Below are 24,687 nucleotides of genomic sequence, written 5' to 3'. Positions count from 1 at the left end.
AGCACACACAGTACAGACAAAGTCTTTCAGTGTAATAGAGACTAAATGAAAAAAAGTGGAAGAAAACAAAAGATGAGTATATTTAACACAATGTAAACATAAGCTGTGACTGTGCACACAGACACAGACACAGACACACACACACACACACACACACACACACACACACAAATGCTTGGAAATGCTAGCAGTCATGCAAGCTCATTTTCCAGTGTGATAATATCCAAAAGCCACGTAGGATATAAGAAACCACCCGGAAGCCTCAGCAAACTGTGAATACAAACTGCCCACTCGGACACTAACATCCTGTGAATAGCTAACACCCTGCACCTGTAAAATAAATGGCTACGACTCTAAAAGAAAAAAGAAGTACAAGGTAGAAAGACAAATGCTCATAAAAAGTCATGCCAATGGGTGTCTGAAAGCAGAGACGCCTGAGAGCAATACATGCATCCAGACTTCTAGACATCACAACAGCGAGATGACAACATGGAGAAAAATCATTTTCTGATGAGAGAAAAGAGTGGACAGAGTGGGAGAGAGAAAAAGTGTGGTGAAGCTCAGAAGAAGAGGCTCATAGTGAAACCACCTGTTGTGAGGTCCTGGTGCATTGAGGGCTCTAGGGCCTGTGGCCTAAACACAGGAGACGCGCTGAAAGCTCCAGTGCCATCCTGGCTCTCCCAAAGGGGGCCCTCTCTCCTCTGGACTAATGGAGATGACATATATGGAATTAACCAGGCTTGGCAGCTGTGGATTAAGTGAATATTACGCTCTTGGCTCGAGGCCGCACGCTGCGGTTTAACGCTGTAACACTTAGTCCTGTTCGTGGGCACCAAATGTGGGAAGCATTACCGACTCTCTCCAACTCATTATGCATGCCCATTACTGGCTTGGTTGGAAGGGATGAGGAAGGCTCATGGTAGGCAGCTAGGGAGGTGAAGGAGGAAGCTTTCCACACTGTCAGCCATTATTACTCCAACAGTAAATAAAAGGAATAGGACTGTTGGTGCTCATAATGACAAAAATACAAAAGGACTGGACAGGATCTTACATTATGTTAAAGACACAAGTTAAGCCATGTCACTGGGCCAACATAACGAAATGTTAAATGACCCGAGAGAATGCAAAATGGTTTTGTGGAGAAGAGAGGAATTGGGAGAGGAAATGAAGTTGGGAATGAGACTCAACAATCAACTCGCTTACAAGCTGCATTTTTAATAGATCCATGGGGGAACTGAGATTAATCAAGAGAGTGCAGAGCGGAAAGAAAAGGAATCAGAACATGAATCAGAAGGTGGCAAGAGGGAAGTGGACATATCCACATATATGGGTGTGTGTTCTTCAAATGCAAACAGGCATCTGTGAAAGTGATCAGTAGTAAAGTGGGCTCTGTGGCTAATCTTAGTCTATCTGATTGTATCAAATGTCTGACTATTTCTGGACAAAAGTATGCACATACAATACTTGATCCAGCTTCTGGACCTTGGGGACGTTAACAAAGCAAGTGTCAGTGAAAACTTCAGACAAGCTGATGCATTTCACTGCTTTACAAATAAATACAATAAAAGCAAATGGCAAAGCTTGACTGATGTGACACAAAACGTGCGTGTAGCAGCCCAACGCTCTGAACTTTAGAGTGGAGAACACATTCTAGGAGTAGTTTTCACAGTGCCCGCGTGAGCATTTGGAAAGTGGTACCCAACCCAAGTGTTACAGGCTTAAATGGTGGAATAGGGCTCCAGACCTTTGGCTGCAAGAGGTCCATTTCTGTCTAGTGCCATTTGTTTTTCCCCTCCGTCTTATCCCACAGCTCTTTCGTCTCAGGAATGTCTTGCCACAAGTGATGCCTGATGCCTTTTGTGTTGGCAAAAAAAAAAAAAAAACGTCACAAGCACACACACAAGTACTTCTGCTTCTGCTAAAGTCCTTGAAGCCACTATCAACATGCCAAAAGGGGCCTCTGATGGCCATTAGTATTGAGGCTAAATACTGGCTTTTACTGTTGTCACAGTCTAATGTTCAGACAGAGAAGATGCTCTACAACAAAGCCCCAGCCAAAGAAATTCCATGTCTCTTTTACAAGTCTTTAAAACAACTAGAGAGGTTGGTTGCTAATGTTGATAAAACCACACCTGTCAACCAGTGCATATATACCGGCCATCCAAAACATTAAAACCACTCACAACGTTCTTTTAATGTTGTTGTTGATTTGGGTCTCACTGGTTGTGAGTAGGAGTCTCCATGGATCTGACTTGTTTAAGTGGACATTTCATCAGATTGGGATCTAGGGAGTCTGGTGGACAGACTCGCGCCTTGAGCTCCTTGTCATATTACTCGGTCCATTCCTGAACCGTTTCTGTGGTGTGGCAGGGTTCATTGTCCTGCTTAAGAGGGCGACTGCCATCAGTTAAAGCCAGAGCTAAGAGAGGGTGTAATTGGTCTGCAGCAGTGTTTAGATGGGTGTTATGTGTCAAAGAACGTCCACCAGGATCCAGGTTTTTCTGAAAGATAATTGTATATAAGGAAATGATCGATGATATTCAGTTCACCTGCCAGTGGGTTTAAATGTTGCCCATTGGTGTACATGCTCTGACTGTATGTAACTGTTGGGTATCTATGGAAAAGCATCCTTTCGAAAAAAGGATATGTACTCAGTGTTTGGACCCATATTAGGGGAAAACTTACTAATCCAGATGCATTGGCTCCGGCATGTCCTCATCACTTGAACCTACATTCTGATGAACTCATCTCATTTTGGAAATGGAGCATGTTTTTAAATTTCAGTTTATCACATACTCGACAGTCCCTCTTTATTCAGCTTCAACTGATGTGGAGGCTTTTGCTCGCCCTCTGTCCATTCATTTGCCTTTCTATTTAACAGTGTAAGCGTATGGATTTTCTGGTTGTGACTCAAATTGAGTGCACTTATGGATCACCTGAAAAACAAATCTGTTGGGGCATCTTATACACCATAAAATGAACCCTGGTGTGCAGAAGTTGAAGCCTTTAAGGTCTTCTTTAAAGAAAGATTGTTTTTTGCAAATTAACTTTCAGATATTGCATCATTAACAGAGGCATGAAGGGAAAACAAAAGCAAAAACTAAGGACAACATGTGCCTGCCCCCTCTCACCGCCTCCTTTATTTCCCCATGCAACCTCAGTAGCATTGCAAAAGCATCTGTGAGTTCTAGGATTTCAAACTTTTAGGGACGGGCCAACTCTAAATCATACAACCACATCCAACAGGCTGAAAAGCCATGCAGCAAGTACTCTCATAGAGAATATGTTATTATAACTCACAGTTTTTTTTCTTCCTCTCCTCCTCCTGAGGTTCTCTCATTTCAGTTATACCTCGTTCTGGGCTGCTGGAGTCAAGAAATGCTGCTAACCCGCTAGACTTCTGGATGTTGTTTGGGTACCAAAGAGGAAGAGGAGAGGCTGAGGTCATTGACCTCATGGAAGAGACAGGGTAACAGTGAGGGCAAGCCTGAAGGGGACAGAGTGGAGTGGAAAAAAACGGACTGGTGTTTGGCATAGTTCAGCTTTGGGAAGTGACCCTGATTGAGCTTGGCAGACATGGCTCAAACTCAGTATTTATAAACTCACATGTGTACTGGATATCCTGTGAAATCAGGAGTCTAAACAGTGTAGTGTGCAAGGAGAGCTCTGAGGCCAGTTCACCTCTTGACCTTCACATCTGAATATAGACAGAATTGGATAGAGAGAGGAAGAGAGAGGCAGAAATCAAAGAAAAAGGGAGATGGATGCAGAGGATTTGTGTGCAAGCCAGCTACTTCGGCCTGTGGTCCCCAAGAGGAATGATACCTTATGATTTGTCAGGAAAATGACAGTGGTAATAAAAACATGATGGGGAACATTTTCTGTACAAGACAGAAAATTGGAAGCAGCTCTCTGGAAAAGGCTGCAGAAACAAAGCGGGCCACGGTAATTGTCATTAAGTCTGACCGGCACCACATCAATGAGACCGGTGCTCAGCTGGACCTCCGGTACAAAGCGTGGAAAACAAGCCGTCCTTTAAAACCCAAATCCATCCAGAACCATTCTCCGAGATTTCTTCAGACCCACAGCAGAGGCAGAACAGGATAAGTACTACATTCTGCAAATCCATGACATGATCTGCCAGTGCACTCATGCTGTCAGCAAGGAAGCAGAAATAGCTCATCGTAGGCTAGTGAACCACTACAGAACCATTCTTTGTGTTTTTACATAGAGTCCAAGTTGAATCAGTTCAACCAAAAACAATCTGGGATTTGAAAGAATATGTCAAGCACATTATGAAAAACAGTTAAGAATTTCTCAGCGTAGCATGGCAAGGACTACAAAGTGTGATCTATGAAGGAAGGGCTAAAGGACCAGAGAAGCAATAATGGATGGGACACGTATCAGTCAAACACAGTCTTGGTCACTGTCTTCACTAAAAGGCAGAGAAGAGGACAACATCTCTCACCTAGGTGGAATCCACTACTATAGCCAGTGACCTCTGCTGATAAGAGGAGAAAGAAAGGAGAAGCCAAAAGAGAGGTACAACATCATGTTAAAGAGAAAAGTCAGACATTAAAATCAACAGGCACCTACAATAGAAAAATATACAGGTAAAGTTAACAAGACATAAATCAGATTCAATTTGTGGGTTATTCATGTTAATTGAGTTTCGGTTAATTATGTCCAGAGTGATAGCCATTGATGGAGTGGTAAATAAGAAGGGAGTTGAACTATGACCCCCAGCCACTGATAATCAATGAGTGAATGACTAACAACATAAAGAAAAATGTTCTTTTTTTTTCTTCCCTACAAAAACAATAGGTTGAATTACTTCAACAAAACATAGGCTATCTCAAAATGGGGATAAATCCTATTAAAATGAATGTATGTTTACATTCCACGACATCCCTGGCCATTGCTTTGGATAAGTTTTGGAAGTCTATGAATCATTTTGTATTATGGGTGAGTTTGGCAGCACAAGATTATTGGAGGTGTATATATGAAGGAATGATTCTCCAAATGATGTCCACTCCAATGAAAATGACAAGTCAGCTGGTAAAATATGATACTATACACAACGGAAGAGCCAAACCATCCAAATTATTCAGAGGAGAAATTGACAGTATCGTCTGATGTTCCCCGTTTAAGGGCAATTAGCTTTGACATAAGAAGAAAGGGCAAATGAAAACAAGAAGGACGGGGAGCAGAGGTGAGAGACAGACCTTTCATAACACACAGAATTGAATAAGGGGGACCAATTACAGATGGTTTCACAATGTGTGTGTTGCCACACATCGGTGAGTGTCCTCACACAAAAGTCAGATTCAATGGAAATGTCAGACAAGCAAGCAGTACCTTCCATGTCCTCGGCTGTGAGTGCAATAGAAGCAAGGGATGGGAAATGACTCAGTTAGGGAAGATGGTTTGTTGGTGTGTGGTTTACTAGAGTAGTGATGAGAGAATAAGAAGAAGAAACCTACCAAACTCTACAGCCACATCATCTTGAAAAAGCAAAAAAAAAAAGGACAAACAAATGACAAAGAGAAGAGTTAATCTTAATTTCATATGTAAGAATCTCTAATTTGAGATACAGTAAAGTTGGTTTGTTTCTCTACTTTACAAAGTACACTAATACACGATACTGTGAATCGTATCATATTAAACTATTGCTTTGAGCTGAGTCACTTTTCACAAAAATTTGAAATAGCTGACAGTTCTATTTCAATTTGTAATCTTTGTGAAAAATGCTCAGCTCCACTGATACATAATTACTTCATGAATCTGCAGTTATTGCTACTGAATCTATAAGTAAAACTACTGTGTTAATTTGACAACAAAACTATAAACCCTTAAAGGCCAACTATCTTGGACAACTAGCTTTTTCCAAAGCTTTCAACTGCAACTCAAGTTCATTACTGGGTGAGGTAAGCCATGAAAGGTGATGGCCATGTGAGGCAGGTGTAACCCCAAAACTAAATTCTGTCCAGGTTATGTGATGGCATTCTGAGTAAAGTCGTGATGCAGTTGAAATCTCAAAAAAAGCTAGAAAATGGGCCTAAGTTCCAATATTCTTTAGCACTTATTGTAATTAAAGGTGCAGTGAGTGATTGTGTAGAAAGGTCTTTTGTTGTGCCTAAAATACCACTGTTATAAGCATTTGTATTTGATTACCTGGGAATAGAACTCAACGATTATCTTTCTCCAGCATTGCCTTCTGCACCTTTAACTATAAGAATGAATGTCTACATTCTACTAAAGAACACTTCTACTGTTGCTATTTTAGACAGAGGATATTTGTATCCATCATTACCAAGTGAGACACAGTCTGTTGTACATGTCTGTGGTGCATCCACTGTGACTTCACAGAAAGAAACAGATTTAGATTCAAAAGCATCTAAAGGGTGATATTGATATATCGCTCTGGAGTTCAGGCCAAAATATTAAAAAGGGACCATTCTAACCAAAAATTTTTTTTAATGGGGTGTGTTATATAGTAAGGTAGTTTATAAATGATTGCAGCCGTTTGAGGGTGCCATCCAAACAGCTATAAAATGATGGTTGTGTGTTTGGTTTAAACTGCTGTGAACATTTGGAGGCACTTAGAGATGCTTCCTCCCCTCAACATGTTCCCATTTTGGCCAAACAAGGTTAAATCAAAACATTCATAACACCATCTACCACAGCATGGGGCTCTACTTACAGCACCATGCTCATTTCCCAGAGCGCACCATAGCTCAGTTAGATGTTGCATCACGGCTGGAGTTAATGACCAGCCAAAACAGCAGTCAGGACGGATAACTGCAAAGGTTGTGTTTCATGCAAGAGACATCAGGCCTGAGAGCGGTGACTGTTTTGAAGTGTGGAGCCAAATGCGTCTGCCTTTATCTGACATCTTGTTTCACATGTTAGCGTTCACGGCAATGTTCCTACTGATGTTGCCCTCCTCCCGTCGTAATGTGACAGTTTAAGTTGAACCAGCACCTAAACCACATTTTGAGTAGGGTGAGAGGTAATTCTAGGGGGGAGGACAGAGGCAAACTTAAAGAGGAAACAAGGACGATGTGAGAAAAATGAAGATATTCAAAATCCTTCCAAGTGCTGCTCTTATTACACTCTGGAAGGCTTTCATCTGGTGCCTATCTGCCACAGGAATGGTTTGCATAGCTTAATGGCCTCGTAGCACTCCAACATTCCTAGTCTAATGAAACTTAAATGCTTGAAGCAAAACCTTGTCTTTTCCCTTTCCTGAGCGTGCATATCAGCCGCCAGCCCACTGAAACATTTTGAGAGCGGTGAGAATGAGCTAAGGTCATGATCTGATGTGAGTACATGTGGACAGCCAGGCCAAGCCTATTATTTACTGAATGCAGGGGAGCCACGGCCGCCTAGATTGCGGCTGCAGACTTTCGCATGAATTCTTAGTGTTCAGTCGTCCACTCTGCCACCAGTCAGCTAACCAGCCTTGCTGATGCTTCATGTGCCATTCACCCCCTGGAAAGGGACAGAGGCTTACGGGTATATCACATGTCACCCACATACCAGAGATTCACCACAGAGGGTGACAGAAGGGGTGAGACGAGGGTAGTCTTGGAATAAAGGGGAAAAAAAGTGACGTGTGGAACTACTGTTTGGGTCATTCCAGTGCATTAACAAGGTCTTATTTTTGTTGTTTTATTGATTACAATAACATTGTACTCATAATGGAAGTATCTAACAGTAATAAGTTGATTGAGGTTCTCAGTCATCAAGGTCATGGTAATACTAATGTCTATATCCTAGGCAACTGAACTTGTTTCAGTTTCTTGAAGAGTTGCGATATAGCACTGTAGGAAGTGAGGCAGTGGTTTCTACTTTCTCACTGTCTACATTGCACAGGTTCGAGTGATTGGCTAAGGCTCAGAGTGCTGTGTGCAAACATGAAATTTGGGAAAACACGCTTGTAACACACATACAAACACAACTGAACCAAAAGATCAGTTTGAAACAATGATCAAGTCCATTTACCTAAGCCTTCATTTTATAGGAAAACTGCATGTAAAACTATGGTATGTATGATGAGTCCAAGCTGAACAGGGAATCCATCGAGCTCTGGGTCTGCTGCCTGGTATCCACCAAGTTGGTGATTGGAAAAACCGCCAAAGGGAGGTGCCAAGGAATCACCTCAGCCGAGTCCTTCTCAAGAAAAGTTGCAGCAACTCTAATGCCAGCTCCAATTGGCATTCTAGCTCCTCACCTTATATCTAAGCCTAGCCAATGAGGAATCTCATTTCAGCTGTGTCCACAATCTAATTCTTTCCAACACTGAGCCTTAGGCAAATGTTTAATAGTAGATCATGATCAAAACCACCCTCACTGTCCTCATCATCAACACCACATGAGTGTTAATGATCATCCAATTTGGCAACTTGAGGCACGTCATAAGTCATATTATCTTTTACATGATTATGTTTGCTTTGGAGCTGAATGGATGATATCTGGCACCGTCAATCTGCACAGCAGCTAGAAAAATCTTCCAACTAACTCTTTACAAGGGAAGAATAGACAAAGGACTGACCCCTAGTCAGCACCCTGTAAATGGCCTTGAGTTATGAGCTGATGTCATCCTTACCACCAGCCAGCATACAGATGGCCTTCTCCTTGCGCAAACTGGATGCTGCTACTTTTTTTGTCCTGCTTGCAACATCTCTATGTTTTTGAAACTACGAAAAGGACTACGAAATTGTGCAAAATTTTAATTTGGGGCTAAAATAAAGAGCTCAAAATTCACAGTAAGGATAAGAAAGTGAGTAGAAGACAGATAGGGGATGGTTTGTTTTAAAAAGCTGACAAAATATGACAAATAACTCGGAACTGGAACCCTGATAATAAACCAGAATGCAGGGAATTTTAATGCGAGGGGAAAAAAAATCTAAACTTGATCTTTAAAACTTTAAGGGTGGTCTCCGAGGCAGTTATTTTCCGCTAACCTTTGAGAATAAAACTGAACTTTTATCCTGCACCGATTGCGCTTCTAAATCTACTGCTGCATTTATAAGTTGAAAAATGAAATGGACGGATGAACATGGGGCCAGGTTCAGGGTCACATCAGACCTATTTGGGGTGCCAATTCTAAATGGTTCAGTGACTCACTGGAGAGAGGTGGGGCAATGGTGAGAGGGATAGCACCATAATGTATGGAGAGAGATATATAAAGACCCTAAGGTGAGCGATAAGTGTGTCCACGTGTTTGGCAGACTGCGAACCGAACTAAACAATCAGACAGTGGAGAGGGTTTGCATGTCAGACGGAGGAACAGACAGGCCGTATGAAAGCCCAGAGAGACGGTAGTATGTTCACAGAGAACAGATGGGAAAGCTGGAGGGGAGCCAGGTATCAATCGAGGGAGATGCGTGGTAAAAAGATGGATGCAGGCAGGTCAGGCTGACAACTATGGATGTAAAATAGTTGATCTAACCCCTCTACCCGATTAAATAGTTGGCTTAAACGGGACAACTGATGGCATTTTAAACGCCAGTTTCATAACCGAGGAATGCATCCACAAAGGCGCAACAGTGAGGAAAGGGATTATTTATATCTTGCAAATGTTGAACACAGTTAAGCGATGCTTGCCGAAGCCCCTCGCCAAGACCAATATTGTTCCAGCCGACGGAGCTCCCGGGCTGGAAATAGAGAGAGAAAGGGACCCCCTCCTCAATCACCACCTCTGTCCTCTGCTCTGTAACAGCGGGGTCTCCAAAGTATCCTTCAATTAGATTGTAGTTTATGGCCTCAGGGCCTAGCTGGTCCAGTATGTACCGGGGCCAGGATCCAAGCTATGTCTCCCTCCATCTCTCTTGACCCAGCCACCACCACTCCACAGGGGCCACATCTGCTACTGAACGTGACCCCTCAACCGCTTCTCTCTCCATCTTTTCTGCGTTTCAGCTTGGACTTTCTTTTACACCCTTCACTTTTATTCATTGAACCCATTGCTTACTCTCCAACTCGTTCCAACATTTTTCTCTAATTGAGTTTTTTTTGTGTTTTACATGTATAAATGTGCATGTATGTCTCTGCAAGAACAGAGAGTGAACTGTTATCACTCCCCAGTTATTCATCTAGTCCTCAAGGGGCCATGTCAAGGGACTTCCTACTACTGCTGCTGCCGCAAACACAGTTAATCCTTACAGTATGTATGACATTAGGGAGAAAGTATTGCTACAGTCAAAAGAGGACTTATGTTCCTTCAGTAGGGGCCACAGTAGACTCTGCTACATTTTACACCTGCCCTCTGTGCATAGAGAGGAGGGGTTGGGGTTATAAATCCCATAACTCATAGGAGGAACTGGGCCATTAAAATGAAATAGTAAGGGAACAGTACAGCACTGTCTGTCTCTAACTTTTTAGCAGGCTATTTTTGGCCATCCTGCACCATGTATGCCAGTATGTGGTTGAACATAACCAGGAAATGACAACATCCATAATTCACCATGAATCTGAGGAGCCTAATGCTAAGTTTGGAGGTGGTCAGCGTAGCTCTGTTGGTAATTTCAGAGCTACATATTGAAAGAGTCACATTACATTAAGGGCTCACCGCCATGTCATAGCAACAAGTAGTAAAATGGACATGTCCATCTAAAAGTGGTAATCTGCAGTGAAATTAAGGCCAATAAGAACCAGCTTTTGGTTCAAAGGGGTCATTGTAAGACCAGAGTAGGCCTATAAAACCATGTATAAGTGTGGTGTACTTTGTGAGGGATTGTATGTTTTTGGAAATGCGGAATGGAAGGAGGAAGAAAACTGTATATTGCAGCCGACAACGTATGTGCTTTCATTCGGCCTAAATTTCTTTTTCCGAAAATTATGTTGATGCAAATAAGCTATTTGGGATAAGTTGTAATAAGTGCTATGAAATAGAGATAGTATCTTAGTGTTTACTTTTGTATTAAAGCTGTGTGAAAGAAAGGTTTGGCGTTAACTTGCATAAGGGCCAACTTTTTACTTACAGTTTTAAAGGTTGCAAAAATACAAACATCATATAAATTGCACAGTGCGAATGCAAACTGTGTGGAGCGGGCTGGCCCTCAAGCTCTGCAGAATGCACAGCAGATATTGGCAGCATGCCCCCCCCGTTATGGCTACAGGCAGGCACATGCAGTCATATTGTAATGCACAGTCACGATGCCAGCTGGACAGCCTTCCGTTCATGCACTGCAGCTCTCCATATACAAACCAAATTGCTATTTGGAAACTGTTTGTAAATCATTGCTGATGTCTTTGTCATTTTGAGACTGCATGTCAGGGAGTCTGTTATACAGCTTTTCAGTCAGGTGTGGATGAGAAGTCCTGCTGTGGCCGCAAACGGCTGTGGCTTAAAAAGCAGCCGGAGAAGGTGTGGACTGGTTTTCAACCGCCGGTGCTCTGCAGACCTCCACTACACACGTCTCACGCCCACGTTTCTTTCCAGTGGCAGAAAATAATTTCAAGCAAGGGCTCACATTTACTACAAAGCTTTTCATGTTGAGTCAATTAATGCCGACCTATACATAAACCTTATGTGTTTATTCAATTATTACATATAGAGTTAAGGAGAAGTTTTACATAAGAGTTTTTCAAGTGTTTATTATGATTCAGTATTACACATAAAAGTAAGGCATTTCATATTGGTTAAATGACACATCTAGTTATTGCCTTTATTTACATCGACTCTACATGACGGACATAAATTTGCATTAAATGAGACGCTTTAGATTGAACTTGCATACTAGAATCAGAAGAACATTTTCCATGTAATTTGAACACTTAAAGTCACTGTGTTTTTAGGAATAATTTCTTGGGAAAAGACTTCTTGTTGATGGAGCAGCTACAGGCTTCTTTTTGGAGACAGTGATGGACATTGACTGAGTAGTTGGATCCTAAATATTAGTGAGATTTTACATCGAAAAGCCATGAGGAAATCCAAGGCAAAAAAGGACTATTTTAAACATATTCATCTGCACTTCTATTCAGTCTTTAGAAACTGATTTTGTTCCTAGTAGCACAATAAATCTTACAACATTGTATTTGGTCATGCCAAACCTGACAACAAAGTTCATACATACCATAACTATCACAATCCTTGTTTGGAATTGCCCAGGCAAGCTGACTCAAAGTTGGATTAACATCATGTGTGTAAAGTTCCATATAAATAAATAAAGTTGAGCTGGTGAAGTTCTGAGGCTCTGTTCTAGTCTTAAATCTAAAAGCAGGATCTGTCCCTGATTGTGTCTGCTGCTGTCGTTTTCTTGTGTAACATTGTTTACGTCTTCCATCTTCATTATGAAGCAATCAGTAATGTTTGATTAATAAGGGTAATTTAGCCATGATCCCTCCATTTCCTGACGCCCTACAATACATCCAGACTTCATATAGCACATTTCTGCAACAGTAAGTACTCCTGCTGATGCACTCTCCCTGACTTTGCTGCACTGACTGGCCTGGGTGAGTTTTACTGTCCAGGCTTGCACCATAAGGTACATAAAAGTGCTCCAGAGAGCAGTGTTTAGCCTCCATCACATCTGTAGATTCGTATCAGCTCATTAATCCATCATTACCATCTGTGAGATGTGGAGAGGTGAGCTGGATGAGTAGGACGGAGTGTTTTTGGCTGGAAGGTGTAAAGGCTCAAAGAGGTTTTCCAGAGGGCAAACCTCCGCCTTCTTCGCATTTAAGCTCCTGCATGACTTATACCACATCAACACATGGAAGGCGAGAGGGGGACAGAGGCAAGAGAGTCTGGCAGACAGGAAAAAAGGAAGGGAGGTAAATCCAGACAACACTTCCTCTGATGACAGGCGTGAAGCAGTGCAACTGTACCTTAGGTTCAGCTGCAGCCTCGCAGTGCAGAGATGGCCCGTATCCCTAACTTTAGACATTAGCTACCAAGTATCCCTTCCTCTGCATAGCCTCTCACAGCCCACCCACCTGTTCTGGTTTGTTAGAGCCTATCACAGCAGATGATATATGCTTACATGATCGTCGGCTAGAGGTCTTCTGGAACGGGAGCGTCGCAACAGGTCGCCGCAGTGCAAATCTCCTTGAATGAGATAGAGGAGGATAAAGAAAAGAGAAAGAAAAAGGCACAATAAAACCATCAGTTTCCATGACCGCATAGGGAATAATAAACACTCCCTGCTAGGCAACAGAGAACCCACTCCCCAATATGCACCAGTTTCATTATGTCAGCTGAGACCTGGTGAAAGAGTTGAAGGAGAAACGAGGTGACGGAAAAACACACTTGCTGTTGACAAAATTGCAGTGTTAGATCTGAATGTTTGTCAATTGTTCCCTCTCCTCTATCGCTCCCCTCCCTCCCTCTTTTAGGGTGTGTGTGTGTGTGTGTGTGGGTGTGTGTGTGTTGTTTTTTGCCTTTCTTGTCCAAGAAACCACCCCGGCCTGACCGAGCTCTGTGTTGCACATCAAGTGCGGCTGTCCGAGCGCACATTGATGTGCGATTTTCCATCCACTTACCGTCCAAAGTGGATCGGTACCAGCGCTATCATTTTCTGTCATTACTCATTTCAGGCCAGACATTGTGTGGAAATCCAGACTATTTTGGCAGTGTGAAGCAAGAAAAGAGGTAGAAAAAAGAGAGGGAGAAAGAGAGAGAAACGTGTGCGGCTGTGACAGCAGTAAGACAATTGGGCCAGTCTTGTTAAGAGGCAAAGGCAGACATGACAGGCTGATCTAGCAGGGGTGGTTCCTTACCTCTCCTGGAATTGTTTGGATGGGATAAGGCCGGCACGGGGATTGGCTTCCCCCTCGACTTTGGCCTGCCACCAGGTTGCATCATCTTGGCTCATGATCTGAAGGATGGAGCCTTTCTTAAAGGCCAGTCCAGCCTCCTTACACGGGATGGCTTTGTCCTCCTTAGGATCGTAGTCAAAGAGTGCCTTCATAAACACCTGGACATACAGCGGAGGAAAGGAAGGGAAGGCAACAGAAAGCTAGATTGAGTGCACAACTGGAAAAAGCAACTGTTCACTGTGAAAAAAATAAAAAAAAATAAAAAAATAAAAATACCTTTCCTTCCATTTCACAGAGTATGAACGCTAAACTGTTACAGTAAAACAGAAGTTAGTTCACCATTGCTCAGGAAAATTATTCCGGAAAGGTCACTGCAATCAGGAACTGAACGCTGCCCTGTTGGCCAAGTTAGTCTCTCCATGTTGTTCCATCAAGATTTAGAATGGCCTAAGCCCTGTTACCATCTTCTAAATGTCGTGAGACTTAACATCTCCTGAGTCAGAGACTCCAGTTGGAAGCGCGCCACTCCATACACTGACAAACTGTAAACACAAACTAAGATCAGGCATCTTTCCATGTTAAAGGGACAAGTCACCCCACAAATACATACTTCCCCTCAAACCTATAGTGCTAATTATCTATATTGATCATTTTGGTGGGAGTTACAAAAGTTTTGGAGATATCAGCCACACCCCTCTCTCACACTGCCCGGCCCCCAAAAAAGTCACACACTCTAATATTTTGTTGCACTGCCTTTAGCTTATTTCCGTCCAGATTTGCATACATTTTTTTTTTTTTTTTTACCAAGATCGTGTGATGGGAGATTCGGGCCACTGCGTTACGTCTTCTCCAAGAGATCTCCAAAAGATTCTCAATGGGGGTTAAAGTCTGGACTAAGTAGTGGCCAATCCATGTGTGAAAAAGATCCCTCTCGCTTACTGAACCGCTCTTTCACATCTTGAGCCTGATGAATTGTGGTATTCTCAATTTAATATATTCCCATGCCATCAGGGAGGAAAGAAATCTGGTCATTCAGTATATTCAGGTAGTCAGCTGACCTCATAATATTGCTGAACCTAAACCGACCAACTGAAGCAACGCCCAAAGTTGCCATAATTTTTCGGTGCTTTGAGCACTAGTTGAAAACTAACTCCTTATAGCAGACATATCTATGGCCGATATCTGCAAAACTATTTAACTCACAACAAAACAATCAAAATGGATAAATAACATTAAAGGTAAGAGAAAAATATGGATACCGGTTTTCAGGTGAACTGTTCCTTTAAGGGGAAAAAAATGGATATAGAAAATAGTTGTTTTCTTTCTTTAAGGTTGGTTGGTCTTATTTGGTTCGGCAGTGGGGGTGGGACATGCCTCATCAACACATAGGAGGTTGGACATAACAGTGGAAAAATCTCAGACGTCTTTTCCCACTAGCACAACCTAAAGCAACTCGCTGTGTCTTCTATCCAAATTGAGGTCTGTCATGATGAGTTAGCACTCAGTACATGTGGAAAGAGAAATGAGAGGGAAGGAAAGTGTGTATTTGTGAACGAGAGGGAAAACAAGGGAAATGGGGGGAGAGATTAAATTCTTCGATGTCCTATTGATTTAAAGGGTGATTTGTGCCATGAAGAGAAGTTATGTTACAGACAGAGATGTTTTGTTTGGGTCATAACAGCTGCTTTGGCTGCGAAACCCTCCGGCAGAAAACACTCATACATCTACAAACTAAGATCTCCCGCTTTTGCTCCTTTGGCTCAGTGTTTTTGGCCCGCACATGTCCAGCCACTAAGCTGCCCTTTGATACATCTACACTACCTCCTGTAAGATTGCAGGCTACTCTCATGAAGGCCTGGCTCAGTGTTTGGCACCGACAGACTATTTATCAGATATGTTTCTTAAACAACTGGACAGGTTTAACAATTACATGGAGAGAAAGGATGGATGCACAGGCCCACCCTGTCCTGTGCACCTCTATTACAGATGGACAGTCGGAGTTTAAAACCAGGGAGTGGATCCAGCCTCTGTCTGCTACTGATAGATTAGCATGTGAGATGATGTATTAACAACCCAGTGAGTAACAATGATGGCTTGCTGGTTGGAATGACAGTTAAACCACCCTCAAAATGAATGGCTATAAGCTACTGATGTCCGCAAGAAAGAAGATAATATTGTGCTACGTATGGCAAGATTTTTTGGTACCAAAAGAAATGTGTCTTTGGGCTTTTCTTTTGCAGTCTTGACTTATTTTTTTAAAAAGTCTATAGAGTTCTTGTATAGCAACAAAAGTTCAAATAACATTTTACAAATAACTCCCAAATCAGTGTAAAATACGTTTGTAATTTTTTGTCATAAACTTTGCGTGGCAAAAGCTACGACAAATTCTATTAGCACTTTCACCAAGGAATAAAAAACCCATTTAATGGGAGGGACCAGCTTGGGAAGATGTTTACTGTACTGATCCACCTGGGAATGTCAACTTGCATGCACCATGTCTTATGAATTACACAGAAATGCCAAAGTTTGAAAGAGAAAAGACCTTGGACCATGTGGGGCTACAATCACCGGTAAAAACGTAAAAACCCAATTAATCTTGAGTGACTTTTGGTGATGAGTTATCCCAAAATTCATGTCAAAGTAATAAAAAAAATAAAAAAATAAAAAATAAAAATGTTATTTTATCTGGCATGTTTTTTTTGCTAAACTTGAAATGGAATAAAAGATAAAAGAAATCATAACTGTGCTGTACTTTACTTGATTGTACTTGCTCCTGGGGGAACTGCTTGGTCACTGTAAACAAGCAAGTGTGGTCTAAACTGGCTTTATTTGAAAGCGTCATGAGATAACTATTGTTTTGTAATGGCACAACAAACAAAGACTTATGACTGACAGAATCTTTAGATGTTGAGCCAACTAAAACTAAAACTTGACTATGCGAAACCAGAATTTCCCCCTCATGGTTATAAGCCTTCGCCCACCAGTGAGGTTTCTGTTCCTGAGTTACAGCATTGAATAATGGGCAGAAGATTTTTAGCGGAATATTATGATGTTACAGTGCATTTGACCTTGGCCCTCTTGGGTATAGAATGTCATAACAGCTGTGGTGTGGCTGAGGTTGGCTGCAAGGAGAGGGAGGCTGCAAAGCTCTCTGCTGCTGCGTTCTGAGTTTATCTTTTTTACTTGACCATAGCTCGCTATGTGACCATACCAACCCAGAGAAACTAAACTGAGGGAACAACGCAGAAGCTTATTTCAACAAATATCTGAATCCCCTGAATTATCTCTCTCATCTCTTTATCAACACCCCGATCAATGCAGAGAAACCGTATTCACGCAACATCAGATTCTGATGTTAGATGGAAGTTCACAACTATTTACAGCCTTAATTCTCTTGCTCTCTTTTGCCTCTACTACATCTGCCAAGGCCTTCCTAAGACGAGCTTAGCCAAGCTAAGCCATGCTAGCAGTTCAAAAAACTTTGAACCAGACTGTCGTGAGCTGTATGTGGGGGTGGGAGAACTGTTTTTGAAGTCCTCTGCTTTTCACATCATCCTATAAAAATGACAATTCGGGTTGCATGAGTGAAGATGCTTGTGTACACATTAAGCCAAGAGTTGGGTACTACAATTCTGTAAAATGTTGGACAACTGACAGCTTTATTATCTATGCACTGACATAGCTAAAATGCATTTAATGTAAACAGTTAGCGGAAAAGACAGAGGGATGCATGAGCAACTGAGGCTTAAAAACAATGCTCTGCATCCAACTAAAGATATCATGCTGGACCAGAGAAGCTCTCGGTTTTTAAGTCCTTTGAGTGTAACCACATCAACTAATGACAAAGCCAGGACAAGACCTACCTTTGGCTCCTTGGATGGCGCATCCTCCTTGATGCCAGGGATAACTTTAAAGGTAATGGCTCCTTGCGACTGGGCCTGAATATTGGAAGAAACAAGATAGTTACAGTTGCCTAGTACAAATGCAGGGATGGAAACAGCAGTCATTTGTGCTGCAGAAATTCACAAAGCACCTCATCCAAAAAAGTCGCACAATATTTGATTTTTCAACAAAGGACGGGTTATTAGGATTAGATGACTTTACTTGGCAGGGATAGGGTGTATGTGTGTGGGGGGGGTAGAAAGGAGGAGTGTTGAGAGCTGTCGTCTGCTAAGGAGGCCGTTGTGTCTGAGACAGCCACCAGGCCTCTCTCTTTCCTCTCCAGTTGTCCCCCCTGGCAGGGTTCAGGCCCATGACGGAGCTTATCTGAGGCCTGCGGCGTAGCCTGCTTGGAGGGACTACTGAGCATCAATCTCATCCAGGGGGGACCGTGCGGCTCAATACATGTGGTTGGGAGACTTGTAGAGAAAAGCCAGTGTTTTATTTTCAGCGCACCGATGGGAGGCATGGGGTCCTGGATGAGTTAGGGGGAGGTTTCTGTCATCACAAACAAGGAATGTAATTCTCGCCAAGGGAGTGGAGCACACGGGAAACCGTTGAACAGCGCACACACAGCAGAATACAGCAACACACAAACAGATGAGGCTTACAAGAATACGAATGATTTCCTCTGGTTTCTTGTCTTCCACAGGGATTCCATTGACCTCCTTCAGTTCATCCCCAACGTGAATCAGTCCTACCACACAGAAACACAAAGTTCGCATATCTACAATCACTATGGTGTTCCTTTATTCTAATGCAACAATATAAGCGGGCTACTGTGTAAAAATCTGGTGCTTACAAAGCCCGAGGATGTATACAGTACACCAGATTAATGTTGACCGTCATGGTGGCATTTGCGATTGGGAAAGAATCAAAACATTATTGCTGACACATGTGGAAATGTGCCTTTGGCTTCACTGTGGCAGGGCTGAAAAACAGGCTGGACACAATGGATACAAAATCAAACAGAAAACATGTGGGCAACAAGCAGAGCTTCCCGGTATACTTGTCATTCACGTTCATATTTACAACCTGACCTGATACAAGTAATTCCTGAAAACATTCCTTCTTTGTTTCAAACTGAGTGAACTCCTGTTGTAATGCAAAACTCGTATTTCTTAACTCCAAACTGTAGAGTCAAATACAAATGTTTTGGTGGCTTTACATGTAATGGACACATGGTTGGACGCAGAAGAGAGAGAAAAAGAGGAGAGACTAACCGCTTCTGTCGGCTGCTCCTCCTCTCATGATCCGGGCCACGATGATGGCTCCTGTGTGATCGTCACGCCTTATCGTTGCTCCCTATAAAGCAATGAAAGAAGATTGTTAAAAATGAGACAAACTGCACTGTATTTCCTCTATTTTTAAAGTTGCACTGTGGAAATGTCAAATGTGAATTGCCCCAAGTGACGAAAAAGAGCATAGAGGATGCTCATTGCTACCAAAACAGCTTATTTTTTATACATTCTGGACAAACTGCATACATCTGTTTAACAACAAATACAACAAATCTATGGTGCCTTGTTCAAGGGCTTGGATGTTTTTCAGGTGTACTGCAAGTGCTGTTTAATGCAAACATTTAGGGGCGGCTCAAAGCAGTTGGTTCAGTTTACACACTATTTAGTACTTAGTTACTTTGCATTTAAAACAAATCATAAATTCTGACATTAAGATTCAATTTCTACTGCAAATGAATATCGGCTCAAGATATCAATTATTGGTCAACCTGATTACTAATAATCAGTATTAGCCCTGCAACAACCATATCAGTCGATCCCAAATATCAAATAAATGATCCAACAGCTGCACACTTGCTGATCTAAAAGGATGGGTAGACGATTATGAGACCTGCTCTGTTTTAATCATTCTGTAGCAGTAGCCTCTGCTGTAGTAGGGGGCAGGAGGGATCAATGTCTTAACAAAAACAGCTGGAGGAGACAGAAAAGGGTGAGGGCCAGACAGGCACGAGGTAGTGGACTCAGGACACACACACAAACACACACAAGCCCTCTCAGTCCTCTTTTATGGGCTTGGTGCTCAGCCAGAAAGACACAGAAGACAGTGTTTCAACTTCCTTATTTGAAACGACAGTGTTGAAAATCGTCCTTGCTGCACAGTTCTGCAGTAGGGGGGACTTAGTCTCTGCCTCCCAGGCCACATCTAAACTGATGAAGAGGCCTGAATCAGGCCTGCTCAGCCGCTTCCCTTATCTGCTGCAGCATACTGAGTTACAATTCATTAGATTTATTACTTTGTTTCATCATTGTTTTCCCTTGCCTTCTGGTCTTTAAATGATCTGTCCGTCTACTACCCTGTGAAAGCACCCTAAATGATTGAAAAGCTCTCATCTCTGCTTTAATTGCTGTGCCAAAGCAGAAGCACTTTAAGCAACCCAGCTACCCAGCTAACACATAGTCACGTCTATACAGACAGAGTTCAGTTGTGATGCATTTACCAGTAAACCACTTACCAGTAAACCCAGAAAGCCATTTCCTTTGACAATAAAACATGGACCAGGAAAGCAAACTGATACCCAGTGTGTGGCGTCATCCCCGCTCGAACCATACAGATGAGCCGTCTAGTCAACACATAGTTTGTCGTGGCTGCAACTCATCCTTCCACCCACTTCTAGCTCGTATTCCCATCATCCTTAACGACTGATTTCATTTCTGTTGCAAAAAAAAAAACAGTTCGGGCCTGAAACCGTCCTCACCCCAGATGTGTTTTTTTTTCAGCTGTCTTAATCCATTGCCACGCAGGTCGAGCTTTCAATGTGTCAAGCTACCCCAGTTTGTGTAATTTTCCTGTTTGCCTTTCTCCGACTGGCCCAAAGTAGTTCAAGCTACTACGATCAATGGGAAGCGAATAAGGAGATAGTACAAAAAAAAAAAAGAAAGAAAAAAAAAAAAAAGAAACAGCTCCTTAAAGACCAAAAGAAGGCTCTGGTTTGTGCCACTTCGCCCGTACCATTAGCATGTCATCTTGGTTGTTTTCACGACCTATTCACACCTAATGGTTTTCCTCCTAGATAATGGTTTCCTCAAGGCCTTTGGGGGTGTGAGATGGAAACAGGAAAGGACATGAAGATAAGACAGTGTGAGAGTCTACAAAGAGTTGACCTAATAGAATAATTGGGCTAATTAAGGAAACCCGAGAGGCTGCAGTAGGAGAGGGCTCAGTGAAGCAGGTCAGTGAGAGGGGAAGGCACTGTTAGACAGCAGTGTCAGGGTCACATATAGTGCCTGAGTGTGACTTAAAGCAGCTGTCTGTGATGCAATGGCCCCCAGACAGAGAGAGAGAGAACGTTTGTGCGTGTCTGAAAGAATAGAGAGCAGAGGGGAAAGAGTCGGAGTGCGACAGACAATGGGGTGAGTTGGGGAGTCTGCAGGAAATCTCGCAGGAGTATTCAGACATGTGGTCATTAACTTCTCTCTTTTTCAGGCTGGCTGATGGCCAGTGGAATGATGGATGTTTTTATTGTGTCCCCGAGGGTCCTTGGTGGCAGTCTAAGGGCTAACCAAACAGCAGAGACACAGCCTTGGACCCTGTAATGACAATAAGTTGTCTGCACAAACTCGGCAGAAGTACTCTACGCCGCATGTCTATGGATATCTATGGAATTTGCTCACATATGGTGAGTAGACTTAAAACTTGTTTTGACAAAGGGCTTAAATCACATACAGAAACCATTTAGAGGCACCGCTTTCACGACTTTTACTGCAATTGGCAATGGTGATTATAGAGCAGCACATTTAGCATGTAAATCTGAATGGATGGGATCATGGACCCAGATCTCTTGGGAGCAAGGAGACCATTTTACTCCCATTCAAACTAGCATTCTTTATGTGCTTTCACACCAGTAGAAAAGCAAAGTCAGGCATCAATGGACAAATTTTCGCGTGCTTATTTTCTTTTTACGCTTCGCTGACTCTTTACGAGGGGTAACTTGACGCTGCAATCATTTTAAAGCCTTTATTCTATGTGATTCTCATCTGACCTACTGCCCTTCAACGTGATGGGCCTACACAGGCCGGCTAAACCAGCAGCAAGGGAGCTGGGGATTTATAAATGCCTCCCTTCATAATCTGGACAGCCCCAGTCTGAACTCAGCCCTGCTACGGTAGCCAAATGAGCTCCGGTCTGATAAGAAAAGTGGAGAGAGGCCAAAACGCTCCAGTGGCAGCACGAGCGAGCCAGACTGGAGCGTAAGTGGAAGAGCAGAGAGTTGACTGGGAGGGAGGTGAAGGATATAGACAGAGGGTAAATGAGCGTGGGTCTGTGTCTGAATGCAAGAGTGTGTGTGAATGAGTGTCTGAATAAGAAGAAAATATAACAGAGGGATGAAATGGGAGATTAAGGTAATAGAAAGAAATAAAGACTGGAAGAGGGATTGAGATGAACAAAGAAAACGAAAGGGATTGAGATAGAAAACACATAGTGGCCTTGTTGAGATGGGTTGCGTCAGAAACTCCTGTTTAAACAAGCCCTTGAAATTGATTTTCTTTTTTTTTTTACCTCTACAAGTTAAAAACTTCATCATCCTGGGCTTATCAGTGGAAAGAATGAAGGCAATAAAATGGTCCCTTAGACAATATGTTATTTCATCCAAGTAGTATATTTACCTGACTGCCAGATTTAAGAATACAAGAGTAGTATTTCTCATAACAACACAAAAAAATGGATATTATTTGGTTATGCATAGATAGCTTTGCTTTTCGAAGGCTGGAACATGCTTCTCCAGGCTGCGCAGCTGAGATTTGGGAGATCTGTGTGTTGGCTCCTCCGACCTATGGTTACCTATAACTTCTGCTGCGTCAGTTCACAAATGATTAGCGTTAAGTCATAGCACCAGCTTAAGGTGAAAAACAAAAGAGCAAGATATCAAGTAGATGCAAAAAATGAAAATGAACAGTTTTTGTGCAGAATCCCCTGGCCTCCTTATCCTTACAGGTATTTGTCTTGGCTGCAGACATTAGTTTCAGGTGAAAATGGCGTGATTTGTGATTGCAGAGGTCTCGTCCAGTTGGTGTTTCCCAGCAAGTTCATAAAATCTGACATGCGACCTGAGATGTCCGTTTCAAAAAAATACGAGGTGAGTTTTTGTTTTATCACTCGGAGATGATCTCTGCCTCCCTCTGACACACCGCCTCCATTAGTAATGTTAGCATAATGTCCACCCACAATTCAGCATGGGAGCAATGCTGCAATGTAACTTCACTGTCCAGCTGAGGCCATATAATCAACAATCAACATATCCCAACATATATCCTATCCTATATATCTACAAGGGCTCCACAGTTTCCCCTCCACCTTCTTACAATCTATAGTAAACCTTGATCCTGTCAATCCTCCAGGGGTACATCAGCCTCTCCTGGAGGCCTGACGAATGCTTTGGAAACACTAAGAGGCATCTGGAACAAGGTGCGCAAATCCAACCTCCTGAACTCAACATCACCCACCCCCTGTGCCTTGATACCCTATGGGTGCTATCATCAGCATCCAGCCATGCATGGCCACTAATGAGGAGTCCCTGCTCTGTTAAACAAATACATAAACAGTCAGGCTACAACCTAAATAAGCTCCATGATGTGTGTGTGTGTGTGTGGGGAGGGTACACAGGGGAGAAACACGGTAGGTAAAAACCCTCAAGCACACAATGTGCTTCCTGGTGTAGCAGCTAAGCTTAAGCACGAACCGATGGCTAGGTTTACGCCGACGCCTCAACTCCCACTGGCACATGGAAGCCATGTCAGACTTGTGCACGGAAACAGCGCAGGAAATCAGAAGGGGAATGTCTACGTCTGTCAAAGCACATACATGCATGAGTGGCAGCATATGTACGTGTGTTTTTTGTGTGCATGCAAGCGTGTCTGCGTGTGTGCTTCTATGAGTGTGTAGCCACGGGCTCCTGCCTGAAGTCAGGCCAAACAGGCCCGAGAGAAACCTGAAAAGACTGGATGATTGATGCTGGACAGCCACTGAGCCTGATGAATGGGCTACTTAACCATCAGTCGAGTGGCTCAACTATGCTATGTGCTCAAAAACATATAGCATGGAGAGAGGAAAAACAGGAAGAACACGTTTCTTGGATGTTAGGGACTGATTATCTCTTACTGCTGTCAACTATTGCTGCAGTTTTTCCTTAAGAGAAAGAGACCCAAAAGAGCAAGTCTCTCTAGAAGTGTAACATTGAAGGACAAAAGTCAACAACAGAGACAAGAGGGGGGTCATCTTGGACTGAGGAGGGCCTTCTAGCTGTGGTCAATTAGTCACCAGTAAGGCGATCCGAAGCCTCTACTCCTTACGTGATCAGCTCCATATGCAGCAGCTGCTCCCAGCTCTGTTCCTCCATTTCTAACACATATATGCCTCTGATTGTTATTGCTGGGCTGGCCAGAACACAATGGCTTAGTCTCTGCTGTGTGATGAGGAGAACTGGAGCAACGCTCGTCTGTATCAAGCCATGACCCCTCCCAGCGCAAGCACTGGCGCACACACGCTGAAATGGCAGCCACATTAAGTATGTGATGACAAATAGCTCACACCTCATACGGTGCAGAAAAAAAAAGAGACAATATGGACTGAGATTTGGATCCCGGGAGATTTGGAACCCCTCATGTATGAGAGCGTGTGTTTATTTGAGGGAATGGAATGGAGGCGAGATCGTCCAGAGAACTGTCAGCGCACAGCAGCGCCACGAAACTTCAGCAGATAAGAAGAGTAAGACAAGCTGAATGTTGGACGTCTCATCACAGTAGCTTGGCTTGGACCGGCTGCAATGAGTTTCTGGCAAGTGAAGTCTTTATGGGGCAATTACAGTGCCCTCTGGCTGATGGACTGGATGGATGGATGGATGGATGACATGATGGAAGCTGGCTTGTATTCTACTGGTTGTATGGATGATGAGAAGGCTGGCTAGGGGTTGGCCTGGCTCATCACACGTCTGGGCGTCTAAGTTAGGCTATGTGTGGCCTGTCT

At 42.9% G+C, this 24,687-nt stretch overlaps 1 protein-coding gene across 9 annotated transcripts in view; it reads right to left on the bottom strand.

The window, feature by feature from the left end:
• mpp7a (membrane protein, palmitoylated 7a (MAGUK p55 subfamily member 7)) overlaps positions 1-24,687 on the bottom strand; it is a 134,425-nt gene that overhangs the window by 26,778 nt on the left and 82,960 nt on the right. For all 9 annotated transcript variants that reach the window (XM_037078459.1, XM_037078461.1, XM_037078460.1 and 6 more), the window contains 5 exons: positions 18,930-19,011; positions 18,318-18,403; positions 17,631-17,705; positions 13,729-13,925; positions 12,993-13,057 (listed from right to left, as the gene is read on the bottom strand). In XM_037078459.1, coding sequence (XP_036934354.1) covers positions 12,993-13,057; positions 13,729-13,925; positions 17,631-17,705; positions 18,318-18,403; positions 18,930-19,011 — 505 coding nt within the window. The remainder of the gene's footprint in view (positions 1-12,992; positions 13,058-13,728; positions 13,926-17,630; positions 17,706-18,317; positions 18,404-18,929; positions 19,012-24,687) is intronic.

Source organism: Acanthopagrus latus, chromosome 19, assembly GCF_904848185.1.
Source record: "Acanthopagrus latus isolate v.2019 chromosome 19, fAcaLat1.1, whole genome shotgun sequence".
Classification (NCBI taxonomy): Eukaryota; Metazoa; Chordata; class Actinopteri; order Spariformes; family Sparidae; genus Acanthopagrus; species Acanthopagrus latus.
This window is presented reverse-complemented; position numbering and strand designations above follow the sequence as displayed.